Source organism: Lontra canadensis, unplaced genomic scaffold (genome assembly GCF_010015895.1).
Source record: "Lontra canadensis isolate GAN:19392208 unplaced genomic scaffold, GSC_riverotter_1.0 scaffold31, whole genome shotgun sequence".
NCBI classification, from domain to species: domain Eukaryota; kingdom Metazoa; phylum Chordata; class Mammalia; order Carnivora; family Mustelidae; genus Lontra; species Lontra canadensis.
Window position 1 is genome coordinate 17,422,881 of NW_022631025.1, and position 16,234 is coordinate 17,439,114.

At 42.3% G+C, this 16,234-nt stretch overlaps 1 protein-coding gene across 1 annotated transcript in view; it reads right to left on the minus strand.

Moving 5' to 3' along the window:
* Nucleotides 1-16,234, minus strand: part of LOC116873043 (guanine nucleotide-binding protein G(q) subunit alpha) — a 300,399-nt gene that overhangs the window by 186,942 nt on the left and 97,223 nt on the right. Inside the window, exon 2 of the mRNA XM_032866683.1 lies at nucleotides 10,960-11,144. Coding sequence (XP_032722574.1) covers nucleotides 10,960-11,144 — 185 coding nt within the window. The remainder of the gene's footprint in view (nucleotides 1-10,959; nucleotides 11,145-16,234) is intronic.

Consider the following 16,234-nt stretch of genomic DNA (forward strand, 5'->3'; position numbering starts at 1 on the left):
TTGCAAGGGAGCTGCTTGATAATAAAAATGTCACATTATTAATCCAGGAAAAATAGATGTCCTTCTACTGAGCTATGCAGCCAACACACGTGAGATAAGAAAATGAGAGGTCTCAAGGAAGGGCAAGCCATGTATATTACAGAGAACAATCAAAACATTCAGATTCATCCCAGGAAATCTACCACCAGTTAAAGAAATGTTCCTCCCAAAAGGTACCTTTAATTACAAGCAAATATATCTAGCACTTGTACAATCTTGAGAGTAAAACCAAAGCTGAATGACTCACACTTTCTGATGTTAAAGTCAATGCAGGGGAGCCCGGGTGGCTCAGCTGGTTAAGTGCCTGACTCTTGATTTCAGCTCAGGTCATGATCTCGGGGTTGTAAGACTGGGTCGTCTGTCAGGTTCACGCTCCATGCGGAGTCTGCTTGAGATTCTCTCTCTCTCTCTCTCCCTCTCTCTCTCTGCCCCACCCCCTACTGGGGCACTTGCTTGCTCTTTCTCTCTCTCTTGCTCAAAATGAATAAAATCTTTTAAAAAAATTTTAAAGATAAACTCAATGCAAAGGTTAGCCTTTAATACAGTACTGACATAAAGATACACAAAATAGACCAATGAATCAGAAAAGACCATTCAGCCACAAATGCACATACACACCATCACCTGATCTGCAATTGTACTTGGTAAATGAAGGACTTTTCAATAAATGAGTTGGGTTAATTAGATATCCATATGAAAAAAGTAAAAATTTGACCCTCTGCCTCACATCACTCTTTACAATCCATCTGAATGGATTTTTAGAGCTAAATGTAAAAAGCAAAAAAACACAACAATTCAGAAGACAAGCCAGTAGATAACCTACAAGACCTTAAAGAAGGCAAAAGTTACTTTAAAAGGATACAAAAAGCACTAATCAGAAGGGGGTAAATGATAAGAATTTGTTTCCACTGAAGGAACCAAGAAAATTAAAACCAAGCCACAAAGTGGAGAACATATTTTCAATACATTTACTCAACAGAAATGTATATCCTTAATATATAAGAGACCCCTACAAAACAATAAGAAATCAGACAACCAGCAGGAAAAAAGAGTAAAAAGTGGTTTTCTTAAACAACCAAAGCCAATGAACATATGAAAGTGCTCAACATCCCTAGTTGTCAAAGAAATGCAAATTAAGGGGTGCCTGGGTGGCTCAATGGGTTAAAGCCTCTGCCTTGGGCTCGGACCCTGATCTCAGGGTCCTGGGATCAAGCCCCACGTCGGGCTCTCTAGTTGGCGGGGAGCCTGCTTCCCTTTCTGTCTCTGTCTGCCTCTCTGCCTGCTTGTGATCTCTCTCTCGCTGTCAAATAAATAAATAAAATCTTAAAAAAAGAAAAAAAGAAATGCAAATTAAAACAAAATGTGATACCACTATCCAGCTACTAGATTAGCTAAAATAAAAAGACTAATAATACCAAGAGCTGTCAAGGATATGGAGCAACCAGAACTCTCATCAATATGTGGGAGAAGTGTAAATTGGTACAGTTGTTCTGGGAAAATCTTTGGTAGCATCTACTCAAACGAACAGACCCATCGCTTCTGATTCAGCAATTCCAAATTCCAGGTACATAACCTGAAGAAATGCATGGTTATGTTCATCAAAAGACAGGTATGGGAATGTTTATAATGGCATTATTTGTAATAGCCAGAAACACCCACACTTGTATTAACAATGGGATATACAATGTGTCATATTGATAAAACGGATTATACAACAGTGCTGTCCAATACAGAGCCACTAGTCACATGTAAGTTTTAATGTAACTTAATAAGATAAAATAAAAATAAAAATTCAGTTCCTCTGTCAGACTAACCACACTTCACAGGCTCAATGGCCACATGTGGCTGGTGTCTACCAGGCTGTACAGCACAGACATGAAGCATTCTGATAAAGTTCTACAGGGCATTGTTATTATACATATGGAAACGAGAAAAAGTGAATTACAGTGACAAGTAATGGGTCACTGGGTGAATGCCACAAATGTAATGTTGAGCGGAATAAACCGGACAGAAAGGAGTATACACTAGATGCTTCCATTCATAAAAAGTTCACACATACACAAGTAATCATGGTATTAGAAGTCAGGAGGTGGTCGCCCTGTGGGAGCCGGGGGCGTTGACTGGAATGCAGCACGAGGAGGCATCTGAGCTTTTGGTCACACGGATCCGGATTGGCGGATGTGGATGCAAGTTTGTTCACAATGGAAGAGCACATGTGGCTTAATACTGATGCTGTATACACTCTTCCGCATGTAACCAAAAAGTAAATCAACGGTCAGCCTCATTCTACTGCTGAAGTCCTTCTTTGCTTCAGAGCCCTCCTCTGATTAAACTGAAGTTGAAATGCTCACCCTGAGGGCACCTGGGTGGCTCAGCTGGTAAAGTGTCTGACTCCTGGTTTCCACTCAGGTGATCTCAGGGTTGTTGTGGGATCAAGCCTTGTGACATGCTTTGCCTCAGTGTGGAGTCTGCTTGGGATTCTCTCCCTCTCCCTCTACCCTTCTCCCAACTCACACATGAGCAGGCACTCACTCATTCTTTCAAATAAAATGAAATAAAATAAAATAAATCTTTTTAAAAAACCCAAAACACACACAAAAAGGTGCCTACCCTGGATAAATGCTATGGCCTGCCTTAGGATTATTTTAGCCAAGAGAAAGGGATTTTTAACAAATCTTACAATCTTCTATTTTTACATGGCCAACAGGTTTTATGAAATGAATAAAGAACTGCAGGGAAACAAAGACAGAGTGAGGAGACAAAAATGTGGCTACATAGTATTTGCCAGATACTGAAAGAGAAAAGAAAGCGTGTGAAGAAATTCTGAAAGCTGATAAAGCTACAGGAGAATCAGTGGTGATTCAACTCCTAACCAGAGCCCAAGAGATGGGGCGCCTAGGTGGCTCAGTGGGTTAAAGCCTCAGGTCATGATCCCAAGGTCCTGGAAGGGAGCCTGCTTCCTCCTCTCTCTCTGCCTGTCTCTCAGCCTACTTGTGATCTCGGTCTGTCAAATAAATAAATAAAATCTTCAAAAAAAAAAAAAAAGTCCTAGAGAGAAGGGAAGAGGTTGTAAACCAACCTCAGATCAAGTTGGTCGGGAAAAGTCTCGAGATCCCCTTAGACTCTTTATTAAAAAGAAAACTCCGATTCAGAGAAGCAGGAGTACCAAGTGTTCCTAGGAGAAGGTGCAAACTGTCTTCGGTGGCCAGTAGTCAACAACCCAACTGACATGCATGCTATCACTGACAACCTCCCCAGTGGTTACATCTGATGTTGACCTTTGCTCTGTTTTGTCTTTGATTTTTTAAAATTTTGACCTTTGAACACCATTTGAAAGGGGAAACAAAAAAACCTACGTGGACATAAATATTATAATCACTCACGGGATTTAAATACAAAGAAAGGTCTCCATTGGGCTAGAGATCACTGTCACTTACAAGCTCTAGCTTTGGGACATCTGGGTGGCTCAGTCAGTTACCCGGTTACCCCTCTGCCTTTGGCTCAGGTCATGATCCCCGCCCCCTCCCCCGCACCGCCCCCATTGGGGTCCTGGGGGATAGAGCCGAGTTGGGCTCCTTGCTCAGCAGGGAGTCTGCTTCTCCCTCTCTCTCTGCCTGCCACTCCCCCTGCTTGTGCTCACTCCCTCTCTGTCAAAGAAATAAACAAAATATTAAAAAAAAAAAAACTATCAAAGAAAATCTCTTGTTTCTTGTCTTTGGTTTTAATTTTCGTTAAGTGCTCTGGAATGGACAAAGTTCCAGAAAGGAAAGAGATTTAAATTATAACAAAGTGACAATAGCTTTCTTAGAATTTTGGAATCAGAATCAGCATGAGGGAAAACCGTGCTAACAACAGTTTCAGAGGGTGTCCAGTCCATCCCTTGTCTTATTTTAGCAAAAACGCCTTCAAGAATTTCACGTGTTAAAAATACATTCTATTTTTGAACACATACAGATAGGGAGTTTTCTGTACCTCCCTTGGTGTCCCATTTCAATGACTGTCACTCGGAGGAAAGTTTCCCTCAGATACCTCCTATATCTGGTCATGCTATTTAAATGACTTTCTGTTTGTCTTATTCTTTTTTTTTTTAAGATTTTATTTATTTGACAGACAGAGATCACAAGTAGGCAGAGAGGCAGGCAGAGGGAGGAGGAAGCAGGATCTCCGCTGAGCAGAGAGCCCGACGTGGGGCTCGATCCCAGGACCCTGGGATCATGACCTGAGCCGAAGGCAGAGGTTTTAACCCACTGAGCCACCCAGGCGCCCCTGTTTGTCTTATTCTTGATGAATACAGAAGATTAGCAGTGTTCATCACCTCCACGGGGACTCATAACAAGTGGCAACCTCCTTTTTATTTATCATCTACAAGACATTTTCATACTTGAAATAATCCTATTATTATCTGTCCCATTTTACAGATGGGGACACTCAGGCTTAGAGAGAAAGGAAATTGAGGCTTAGGGGAAAAATATGGCAATGCCAAGGTTACTCAGCTATCTGGGGCTTGGGCTCAAATTCAGCTACTTCCTTCACATATAAGTGTTACTAAGCTACTAACCCCTCAACCTCTCCACACCCCCATTCTGAAGAAGCCCAGAACAGGAAACTGTACTTTCAGACAGGCTCAGCAAGTGTGGAACAAAACTGGACGGCCTTCCTCCATAGAGCATGTAGAGGTCATTTTATTCTCTAAATTGACAGCGTGATTGAGCAGTGAGAGTTGTGATCTGTGGCAGCATCATTCTGTCTTCTTGTCACTGCACCCTGATTTCCCTCAAGAACTGTCAATCCAATCGCCCAGCCTTGCCCAAAGAGCGAGCACAGAATCCAGGCCAGACTTCTCAGGCACGTTTCCCCAAGAATCTGAGTTTTGAATGGAGTGACAGAAGAATGAAAATGGTCAGAGTTCAGCCACCGCACAGATGAGTTCGCCAGACCTGTTCTGGTTTCCAGGGACTCGTCCTTCTGCTTCTCCAGACTTCTCCAGGTCCCCTCACATTCTCGTTAAACCCTGTTCCGCTTAAGCTAGCCAGGGTTGGCTTCTGTTGCTTGTAAACACAGAACATGGACTGATACAACTCTTGGGAGGAACAGATTAGAATACATGCTTATTAGTAAGTTCTACTTTTATTATGTCCTTATTCTGTAGGTGAGAAATATTAAAAGGAAATCAGTCTCTCAGCATTTTGTAAACTAAGAAAATTCCTTCATCTTGGAAAACGTAGTACAGCCATTTCTTGTGTAACTGATCAAAGGCAGGAAAAAACTGGCAAGTTCTCCAGAATCCTGGCTGTGTTCTCTTCCAAAACACGGTTTCTGGTATCTTAGACTTCTCAGGAAGTGCAGAAAATTCAGAAAGCTGTGAAAGTGTTTAAAGAGGTATTCTCCCGGTGCAAGCCCTTTCTCAGAGAGCTCAGTGAGGACAGAGGTACTGCAGCAACGTACTCTCAGCCACTTACCCGCCAGGACAAAGGGTAACAGGTGTCAACCCTGGAAACTCCTGGCTGGACAAAGGCAACTGCAGCCTTTGGTGCTAAGGGAGCCCCAGTCATCCAGACTTCCAAGTCTAAAAGCAGCAACTAGAAGAAAAGGTAACACTGTCTATTCAACATTAGCAAGTAGCTGAGTTCTACTCAGTAACCATCCTGAGTTCACTGTATGAGGAAGCAGGTGGGACTTTTTCCTCTTTTCTCTTTTCTTTTCTCTTGCTGAGACTGGACAAAGCAGCAAAAACCTGTCAATACTTTGAAACTGCCCCAAGAATAGCCTGATTTCACAGTCCATAGAAACTATAAACCAACGGGAAAGGGATATGAAGATATGTTAATCTGGGGTAACATCCAAAAAGCAGCCACATGCTGTGGCCTGTCGTGGAGACAATGAACTATAAAACAAAAAGCGCGCTCACCAGAACGTACTGCGCAGTCTGAGAAAATAAGGCACCTGCCCAGGAATGATCAACAGGCGAAGCAGGAAGAAGGCCAACCGCCAGCCACAGATAACAAGTACATGAAAATTGGGCGTCAATGCCTCGTTGTCTGTTTCCTCCCCACTCTATAATCCAGGACAGTTCTTAGCCATGTGGGCCCCCCAATTTTTTATCTCTTCCTTTTTATAAAGAGCTGATTTCAGCACCCAAACAACCAATAATCAGAAGAACAGGTCTGCATAAGATGGGAAACCATAAAATAAGGGTGATGAAAATTCTCCCTTTTGGAGAGTAAAAAATGACAGAGGCATGTCACAGTCAAATGCCTTGTACCTAGTGGAGCATTAAATGTATCTTTTGATTTGACTAAGCGACAAACATTTCATCCCTTTTAACATTAGGTATCAACAGTTGTGTTTCAGGAAATGGCAAAGTAGTATTTAGGAGAAAACCAACCCTAGTTCACAGTACATTCAGAAGAAGTCTCCAGATGTATTCTCTCACTTGGGCAGAGTCCAAGCAGCTCACCTATAAACATTACTAGCTTGCCAAAGAAAATTCAAGAACGCGATAGTGGATACTCATCCAAGGGAAATTTGATCTTTCTTTTGGTAAAAGTTTGTAATTTATCCCAAGCTATTCCTGAGCTAGCCAATCCTTGGAACAGCAGGTAAGGTCTACAAAAAAAGCAGGGGATGGCACACCACCATCTAGGGCAGAGACAGTGGCCTGGACTCCCTCCTGACCACAGTACCAGCCCTCTGAGAGCTAACCAGTGGCACTCTCAATTCAGTGCAGTAACACTACGCAGGAGGCAAAAAATTCCAATATTCTAGTCTGGTATTCCCACTGCTAGAACGAATTTCACCGCAAAAGAAACTGTGAACAATTTCCCAGTTAAGAACAGGCCATACCGTTTTTTTTTTTAAGATTTTATTTATTTGACAGAGAGAGATCAAAAGTAGGCAGAGAGGCAGGCAGAGAGAGAGAGAGGAGGAAACAGGCTCCCTGCCGAGCAGAGAGCGCAAGTGGGACTCGATCCCAGGACCCTGAGATCATGACCTGAAGGCAGAGGCTTAACCCACTGAGCCACCCAGGTGCCCCCAGGCCATACCATTTTTTTTTTAATTTTATTTTTTATAAACATATATTTTTTTTTCCCCAGGGGTACAGGTCTGTGAATCTCCAGGTTTACACACTTCACAGCACTCACCATAGTACATACCCTACCCAATGTCCATAACCCCACCCCACCTCTCCCAACTCCCCTACCCCCAGCAACCCTCAGTTTGTTTTATGAGATTAAGAGTCACTTATGGTTTGTCTCCCTCCCAATCCCAACTTGTTTCATTTACTCTTCTCCTACCCCATTAACCCCCCATGTTGCATCTCCTCTCCCTCATATCAGGGAGATCATATGATAGTTGTCTTTCTCTGATTGACTTATTTCGCTAAGCATGATACCCTCTAGTTCCATCCACGTTGTCGCAAATGGCAAGATTTCATTTCTTTTGATGGCTGCATAGTATTCCAGGCCATACCATTTTTAATGTACATTTTGCTCTGTAAAATACATGAACTCAGAAGCAAGTACAAAGTTAGGAGAAAAATATTAGAACGTGTTTGTTTTTATTTATGCTACTACCATATAGTATGACCAATGTGGCTGTAGACACAAAGAAGCTTTTATAAAAACTACATTTTTTACATCTTTAGTGTCACAAAATCATATAAATCACAGTACACTGCTTTCAAGTAATTGCTAATAAAATGCACACGAAATTCCTTAAACTATTTATAGAGAACATATTATAACCAAAAACTTTCATAGAAAATTCTAACTGAAACAAAAAATATTATTACTAAATGGGTCTCATAAAGACAAGAAAATAAAATTCAAACTTCTTAGCCTGGATTCAAAACCTTTCAGAAACAAATTCTAAACCATTTTTAAATTTTATTTTCTAGTTCTCCTCTATAAGAATTCTGCTCAAGGTAAGTTGGCCAACACAGTCACACCCCTTTTTCTTAACATCTACTCCTGCCATTTCTCCGCCCCAAAGTGCCCCCACGTTAGCAATGCCCTTGAATTTTTCTGGATTGTCAATTTCTGCCCAGTCCTCATGAAACTTCTCTGCACCTCTGACACCACACTGCACTGATTCCCTTACACACATAAAATCATTTCAACAGTGATCTGTTGATCTGATTAAGCATTTCAACAACCTGGAGGCAGAAGAGGAGACGTTCAGTTGTCTAAGGGGATGAATGACTTGCCCATTCATAAAACAGTATTTTTTGAGCCTCTACTATGTACAAGGTATGATGCTGGGAAGCTGAAAAACGCTGATGTGCAAGTGACATCATCTACTTTCAAGAAGCTTTGAGTCTAGCTGGAAAAACAAGACCAACTCCCACAAGTCATCATAATGAATATAAGTTAGGCAATTATAAACACCCCATTATGGTTTCTGCTACAGAAGGGTGGGATTACTTAGTGCAATGGGGTGGGAGCAGGGGAGGATTTGTGCAGAGAAGAACTCTAGGAGGAAGTGGCAGTTCGGTGGAAGAGAAAGAAGACATTATGTCCTTAATAAGCGTTAAGGAAGGCAAGGAGTGGGCAGAGCTTGGGACGTTAATGGATGAAGCAAGGAGTGATGTTTCAGAATATGTGTACATTAGAAAGAAAATGGAACAAATGGGAAAGTAATTTATATTATAATTTAAAGGAGATTAAACCTAATGAGAAACTCAGAGGTTAACACACCCTCGTGTCCCTATATTAGGGAGTGTATTAAGCAACCAAGAGATGTGAGAAGATTTCCACAGGATAATTATGATATCGGAGAAGAATCACATTATTGTAACTTTTTATCATGTTGATTTTTAACTGAATGGTATTCATCACAGTAACATCTACTTAATTGTAACTGATACAAAGAGCTCAAGTAACACATGTTGTTATATATTCTTCAATGTGTTACATGAAGAAGGTATAAGTTTACTCCATCTTCCACATCTGTATAATGGTACAATCAATGGGCCTCATGTGAGAAGCTAACATCGAAGCAAGACCCTGAACTATTCTTCTGGAACATTTCCCAGAAAGATGATTTCTGTGCATGATTAAGGGAGATTGCCTTGTATTACAAAGTGTTAACTGACAATATGTGTTTTATAGGTATCTATAAAACATTGCCAATTACACACACACACACACACACACACACACACACAGCTGACTCTTGAAAAACACAGGTTTGAACCCTGCAGGTGCACTGATACATGGATTTTTTGGATAAATACAGTACGGTACAATAAATGTATTTTGTCTTCCTTATGATTTCCTTAACAACGTTTTCTTTTCTCTAGCTTGCTTTCTTTTAACAATACGTGTATAATACGTATAACACACAAAATACGTGTTAATCGACTGTTTATGTTATTGGTAAGGCTTCAGGTCAACAGTAGGCTATTAGCTAAGTCTTGGAGGAGTCAAAAGTTACCCGTAGATTTTTGCCTGCACAGGGGGTTGCCACCCCTAATCCCCACGTTGTGCAAGGGTCAACTGTATATCGTATCACCCATGTGGTTAATTCAGCCAGAACCCATCAGATCATGATATTATCAAATAACTGTAGACCGGCACAAGTTGCGGGCCTTAAAAAACAGTTCCCTCCATAGAATCTTCTCCCAACTGCAATGAAAACAAGCATGCCACTATTTCAGAAACTCATTACATTGAGATTTCTTGAAGGGGGTGGGGCCGGGGGGTGGGAGACAACCCTGATCCTTCTAAATTTAGACTGTTCGCTCTCCAGGCAGCCTCAACTGGTTCAGGCACCACATTCCCAGGCTTGTGAACCTGGCCAGATCATTCTCACTCTTGCGGATACAAACGGGAAAGCTTCTTTGTGGAGAGACTCTCTGCTCCTGGTGGGAGACAATCTCCCATCACCATCGGAAAACTAAGTGCCAGAGTATCAGTTAGATAAGAAAGAGCCAGGTGATATCAAGGAAACATCCAAGAAAAATAAATGCCTGATTTTAAGATGATCTGTACATTTAGAAGCTTCTAGATGGTACGAGAAGGGGAGATACACAGCATTGCTTTATTTTACCCATGATTCACTTGGAGTTAACTCTCAGATTATGAGTCACAGTGAGCATGCCAGCTTCTTGCTGTCACATACTGACCTGGTATATGGAAACATTTTTAAGAATAAATTATCAAGAGCACTGACTGGAAGACTTGAAGGGAGGCTCTCAAACCAGTGTAGGTGCAAATGCAGTGTTCCGTCAACAAAAGGTGAGGTTTACCCGATTACTAGAAGGTCAACACCTACATGCCCTGAGAGGATTTCGATTTTTTTTTCCTTCTCCTCACTTCTCCTTCCTTTTCAAGTGATTTTAGAAGTTTGCATGACTGTCACCCAACTACAGGGAAACATGTTTGAAAGGTTATTGGAAGTGACAGATGGACCTATTCTGAAATAAAATTAAGCCTGTGGTACTACTGACAGGAAGTCACGAAATCCAAAATTAAAATGGACAGAATGCTCTTAAGCTGTTTTTGTTCTTTTTTTTTTTCCCCCTTCAAGGAAGCACAAAGAATGGGAGGAAAGCAAGGCCAATGCCTCTACTTTGAATTCCCTCACCTTGGTCAATGTGTCCTGAACTTACAACCCATCTTCTGAATGTAATGGGGCACCCCCTGGAATTCTAAACCTCCGTGTATTTATCATCGAACATCTAAATGTGCCTTCCACCAATATCACTACAAACATAACTCTAATTGTGCAGAGATGGGACTTTAAAGATTTAAGGGAAAAAAAAAAATGACAAAGAACATACTGAACCATTAAATGTCCCACTTAGGATGAGATGAAAAATGTATGCTTTGAAAACCCACTGTCCCACCCAGCCGTGTGAAGACAGCATCAGAACCATGCATGGCTTTGCCCGCGGTTCCCAGGAGGAGCCAGGCCTACCTTATTATGCTCGTACTTGTAGGGGATCTTGAGCGTGTCCATGGCTCTGATCATAGCCTGCATGGCCGTGAAGATGTTCTGATACACCAGCTTGGTGAAGCCCCTTTTGTCTTCATCAGAGTAGCCCGACCCGTGGATGATTCTCATCTGCTTGATAAACGTACTCTTGCCGCTCTCTCCCGTCCCTGCAAGATGGACCACAGCAAAAGAGGTCATCAGACCAAGACACCTTCTCACAGTCGCCCGGACAACTAAGCTAGACACGGCGGCATGGACGTCGCACCCTCACGCGGACAGCTGGAGGAGCATCACAGGATGGCACCCTCCCTGGCGGGGACAATGCCACCTGCAGAGAACACGCAGCCACACTGGAGGACGAGAACGCACTTGGGAGGCGAATGGAGCTTAAGCACGTGCGCACGCGTGTACACTCACACACACACACACACACGCAACCTGTTGCCTCTTTGGAAGCCACTCAGCACAGAATTTGGATAGTGATTTGTAACCATGTATCTTAGAAGAAACAATGAAATCCGTATCTTTTGAAGTGCACACACACTTGATAAAGCTCCCCTCTCAGGAGAACATCTGAAAGCCTTCCACGAGGCCAGGCTGGGAGGCAGGATTTGGATCTGGAAAGGACAATGCACTTACACAAAGGCTGTGCAGAGCCGTAGGACAAAAATGCCTTGAAATTTCTTGACATTTTCTTTCACTTCAAGATGGCACGTACACATGGAGAACAGAGCACCCAGAAAAGAGGCAGGAATTTGGGGGACAGCAGTATGCACTGTATGCAGCTGAGTTATTTCAAGGAATCGCCTAATTCAGAGAAGTCACAGTGACACTCCTTCCTTCTGCCCATTCTTGACTAATAGCATGATACACAAATTTACTGTGACCAGATTTTTCTCTACCACACTCTTATTTTTCCCCTTTTCAACACTCCTTTTTCTGTTACCATAAGCCTGAGGTCAATCCCTAACAAAGCTACCAATGGCCATGGAGTAAGAAAAGACAAAGATGGGATCCTATCACTGAGTGACAACCTATTTCTTCCACAATGGATCTAAAACTACTAATGTAAAACCTTCATTTTTCCAAATGGAGGTGGCTTCTTCTGTATGCCACTTCATTTCTGAACATTTTTTGCTCACTTTCAGGCTTCCTTGAGATTTCCAAAACAGTAACTATCTCTCTTATCAATAAACCGAATGGTGTAGAAAATGGTTATCCATAACCCTAACAGTGTAGAAAAACACTGACAGTACCTATTTGGATATTAAAAAGGGAAGCATAAAATACACAGGAGGCCAGCGTACCCTTATTGCCACTTCCAACCTACAAGGTGCTTAAGAAACAAAAGGAAGGGAAAACTGAAAGCTAGGAATACAGCATCTGTCCTAACTTCATTTTGTTTTTCTGGGGATTAGATTTCATTTTCATCTTTATAAACAATCACGAAAAATTCAAATAAGTATTACAGTTTTCACAGAAGCAAGCTTAAATGACTACAGATGTCCGGGTAAACACAGAAGCCTTGCCCAGTGACAGAGGAAGAGGCTTTCTAGCTCCGCAGTTCTGGGTCAGCAGCTCCGTTATCATTTTCATATGACTCTTAATAAGTGATCTGGAGTCCTTGAACTATAAAGTTAACAGCGCCATGTGAATGCCATCAACCCATTTTAACGAGCTGCATCCCAAGAGTTTAAAAGAACTATTTGATAATCCCAACCATGAATAAGGGAGGAAAAAGAAGAAAAAACAACAAAACCCCAAGTATCTAAAAAGTAGCACCTCTGGTCGAAATAAAGTTATGAAACTGATTCTCATTGTCGATGCAGAATTTATAGAAAACAACAGGTCTCTTTAGTCTCCCAAGCATTTCAAAGTATGCAAGGAAAAAAGAAATCCAGATTGCTTCTGGATTTCTGGATTCGCCCCCTATCCCAGGGGCGATGGTCTGCTCGGAGGGTCCCACCACAGACACAATCATCAAATCAGAATCCTTGCTAGGTTTTTCCACAACAAAAACCAGAAGACATCTTCATATGTGAGGCTAATGGCACAAGAAGCAAAGGAAAGAGAAGCAGGCGTTACAGCCTCTTCCACCTGCCTGGCAGAGCAGCTTTTATGTCCTCATTTGGGTGAGTATAAAATCTAAAACATAAAAATTATGGTTTTATGGCTTACATATCAGTGCAGTCCTGCCAGGCAACAGCAGTCAATGCTTGGTATCTTTTTGGATCTAGTCACCTGGGCATCGCGCTAATGATGAATGAATGACCAATGAAGGAAGGGGAGCAAGGAAAGGGGAAAGAAAAAAGAATCCAAACATCATCTCCAAAGTAAGATTTGTTCCTATTGCCCCAGACACACCAAGGGATCCTCCCTCTCCATTCTCTTGCCTTGCTCAGTGCCCCAGGAGGCTGGTCCCTAAGGTGTTGACATCAACAGCTCCCTTGTCCTCATCTTTGTCTTGGGTTTAGTACATAGAAGACATGAGGAGGAGACCAGAGAGCAGGAAAATGAGGAAGAGTCATTCTCCCCGCGGCTCACTCCCTAGAGAGAGACTGTATCTCCTTTAGAGGCCACAGCTCCCACTGGGTGCCCCCTGCCCCATACAGCTACCCTCTCTGGGTTCCTGTGTGACTGCTCTCTCCTCTTGCTGGGCTAGGGCCAGCCACTAGTGACCTCGTCCCCTTCTAGAACTCCCCTCAGCCACCCAGCTGGAGTGTGCCACAGGTTTCCCACTGGGACTCTGACTGGTACAAATGCCACAAGGGAAGCGGGGGAAGCTCACTAACATGACAGAGGCCCTTTCTGTATAAACCTTATTTGTGAAGTGCTTGCTAGTCCCTTAAGAGCTTGCTGGTCACCAGCTCACTGTCTTGACACTCTCCCGGAGGCCAACTGAGATGAAGAAATGACAGAGCCTGATTCTCCCCCAAAGTCTGAATAAATACAGTACTAGCCACCCATCCCCAGAACATGCACACATACACACACACACACACCCCAAGAGCAGTCTCTAATACCAACAGGAGAAACTATGGTCTCCACCTCCTGAATGTCCTCTCTTATCAAGGAAATCAAAAGAAATCTGTGTGCAACCCTTTACGCTTTGCCAAGAACTTGGAAACATATTGTCATTTCATCCTTTCAAAAACCCGTGAGATAGAGGTCTTTATCCTCATTTCACATAGAAGAAGAGGCCTTGGAGGGGCGAGTCCTCAGGCAAAGATGCCACGGCCAGTAATAGGCAAGGCAAGGGTTCGGCCCAGCCCTCGGCCACCCAGTTTGGGTTTGTCACTATTTTCTTTGTCACGACTGCCCTAAATCCAGGGGAATTAGCTTCTACTGCCCACTGGCTAAAAATGCCTTATGATGGCTTTGACTTCACCCAACTTTTATCCATTTAATCTAATTCTGAGTTTCTGAATACTGCTTCGATTAGTGGAGACCCATTTTGAAACTCTGTGCCATCTTTCAATTGACTGGCCATCCCTCCCAGATAAGTTTCACCCATGAACTTAATGTTCACCCTGTGATATTACTATATAAATACAGCCAAGTCAGAGAGAAGGCAGAGCTCTATAGAAGAGAATGTCTGTGTCAGTCAAATACTGTAGGTAGAAGATAAAAGTAGTCAACTGATGTATGATTCTGTACTAACGATGGATTTAGCCCCCCAACAAGAAGTATATGGACTGAAAACCTCTACTGAGCAAAAAATTCAGCTTCTTTGTTCCACCGAAAGAGTTCTATCATGGAGACAAATGAACTATTCTTAATAAATGTACAAGCCAAATATCATGTTGTTCTTCTATTTTTATAGAGCTATACAACATTCTCAGGATTTGAAACGGACATTTTAACAATCTACTCACAATGAATATGAAAAAAAAAATTTGGTACAAAGAAAAAAAAAGCTGTTCTCAAATTCTGTAAAATGGTGGTTTCCTAAGGCCACATGAGGAGTCTGAAAGACTTCACAATTCTATATATCTGAATGAGAGAAAGCAGACTTTTCTGCTAGTAGATTCTCTGCAAACCCAGTTGGCTAACCTCTTTTCATAGCACAGGGCATAAATAACTCTTTTTAAAAAAATTACATCCCATTTATTTTATTTTTTTAAATTAACATATAATGTACTATTTGCTTCAGGGGTACAGGTCTGTGCATCATCAGCCTTACGCAATTCCCGGCACTCACCATAGCCCATACCCTCCCCAGCATCCAACACCCAGCCACCCCATTCCTCCCACACACCCCCTACTCGAGCAACCCTCAGTTTGTTTCCTGAGATTAAGAGTCTCTTATGGTTTGTCTCCCTCTCTGGTTTCATCTTGTTTCATTTTTCCCTCCCTTCTTGACCTAGATCTAGCAGCGAGCCCTTCCATGAAAGTGGGAGAGGTGCTCATTTTTGCTAATTTGAACATATCTCCAATCAAGTCACTTAACAACGTTAACAAGCACATCAACACACACAAGGGTATGCACCCCCACAACACTGTATTTTCTCTTTTAATGGTCTCTATAAATATGGGTAAAAATTTTCCCCAGAAAAGTTGTTCTACCTTTTAGTAGGTATTCTGCCTTTTCTTGGCCTAGCTCATCAAAACACCCAGAAATGAGACTCTGCAATAATCATGCTATTAAAGAGGGCACACATGGGGTGTCTGACTGGCCCAGTCGGTAGAGCATACAACTGCTGATTTTGGGTTGTGAGTTCAAGCCCCAAATTGGGTGTAGAGATTATTTAAAAATAAAATCTTTTTAAAGTGGGGGGAGGGGCACTATAACCCAGCATGCATATCTGGCTTTGAGGGATACTTGGGTTTTTTTCTTCCCTACCCACCAGATCAGGATTAAGCATAGAGAGCAATCCCTGCATCGCTTCACATGCCTTTCCATCAGAACAAAATCAAATAAAAATTTCATATTCCATTGCGGAGGACATCACTTCGTAAGTTAGGACAGAACGTATGAGCCATATACACAGTCGCACACACGACCATCTGATGCTTCCATTTTAGGCTTTTACAAGATCTTTTCAACACAAGAGGACTTCCACACACGGCTTCTGCCACAAATCCACATCTACTCTCGCATCCTACTCACCCAAAGCATCTACAGGACGACACTGATTATCCTGCCCATTTGCACAATGAAAGCCATAAACAGTTCTGTCCAATTCACCTCTAAAGGCAGGACAGTGCTTATCATGCCATATCCCCCACCCTCCTGAACCGACAGAGTCTGAAATCC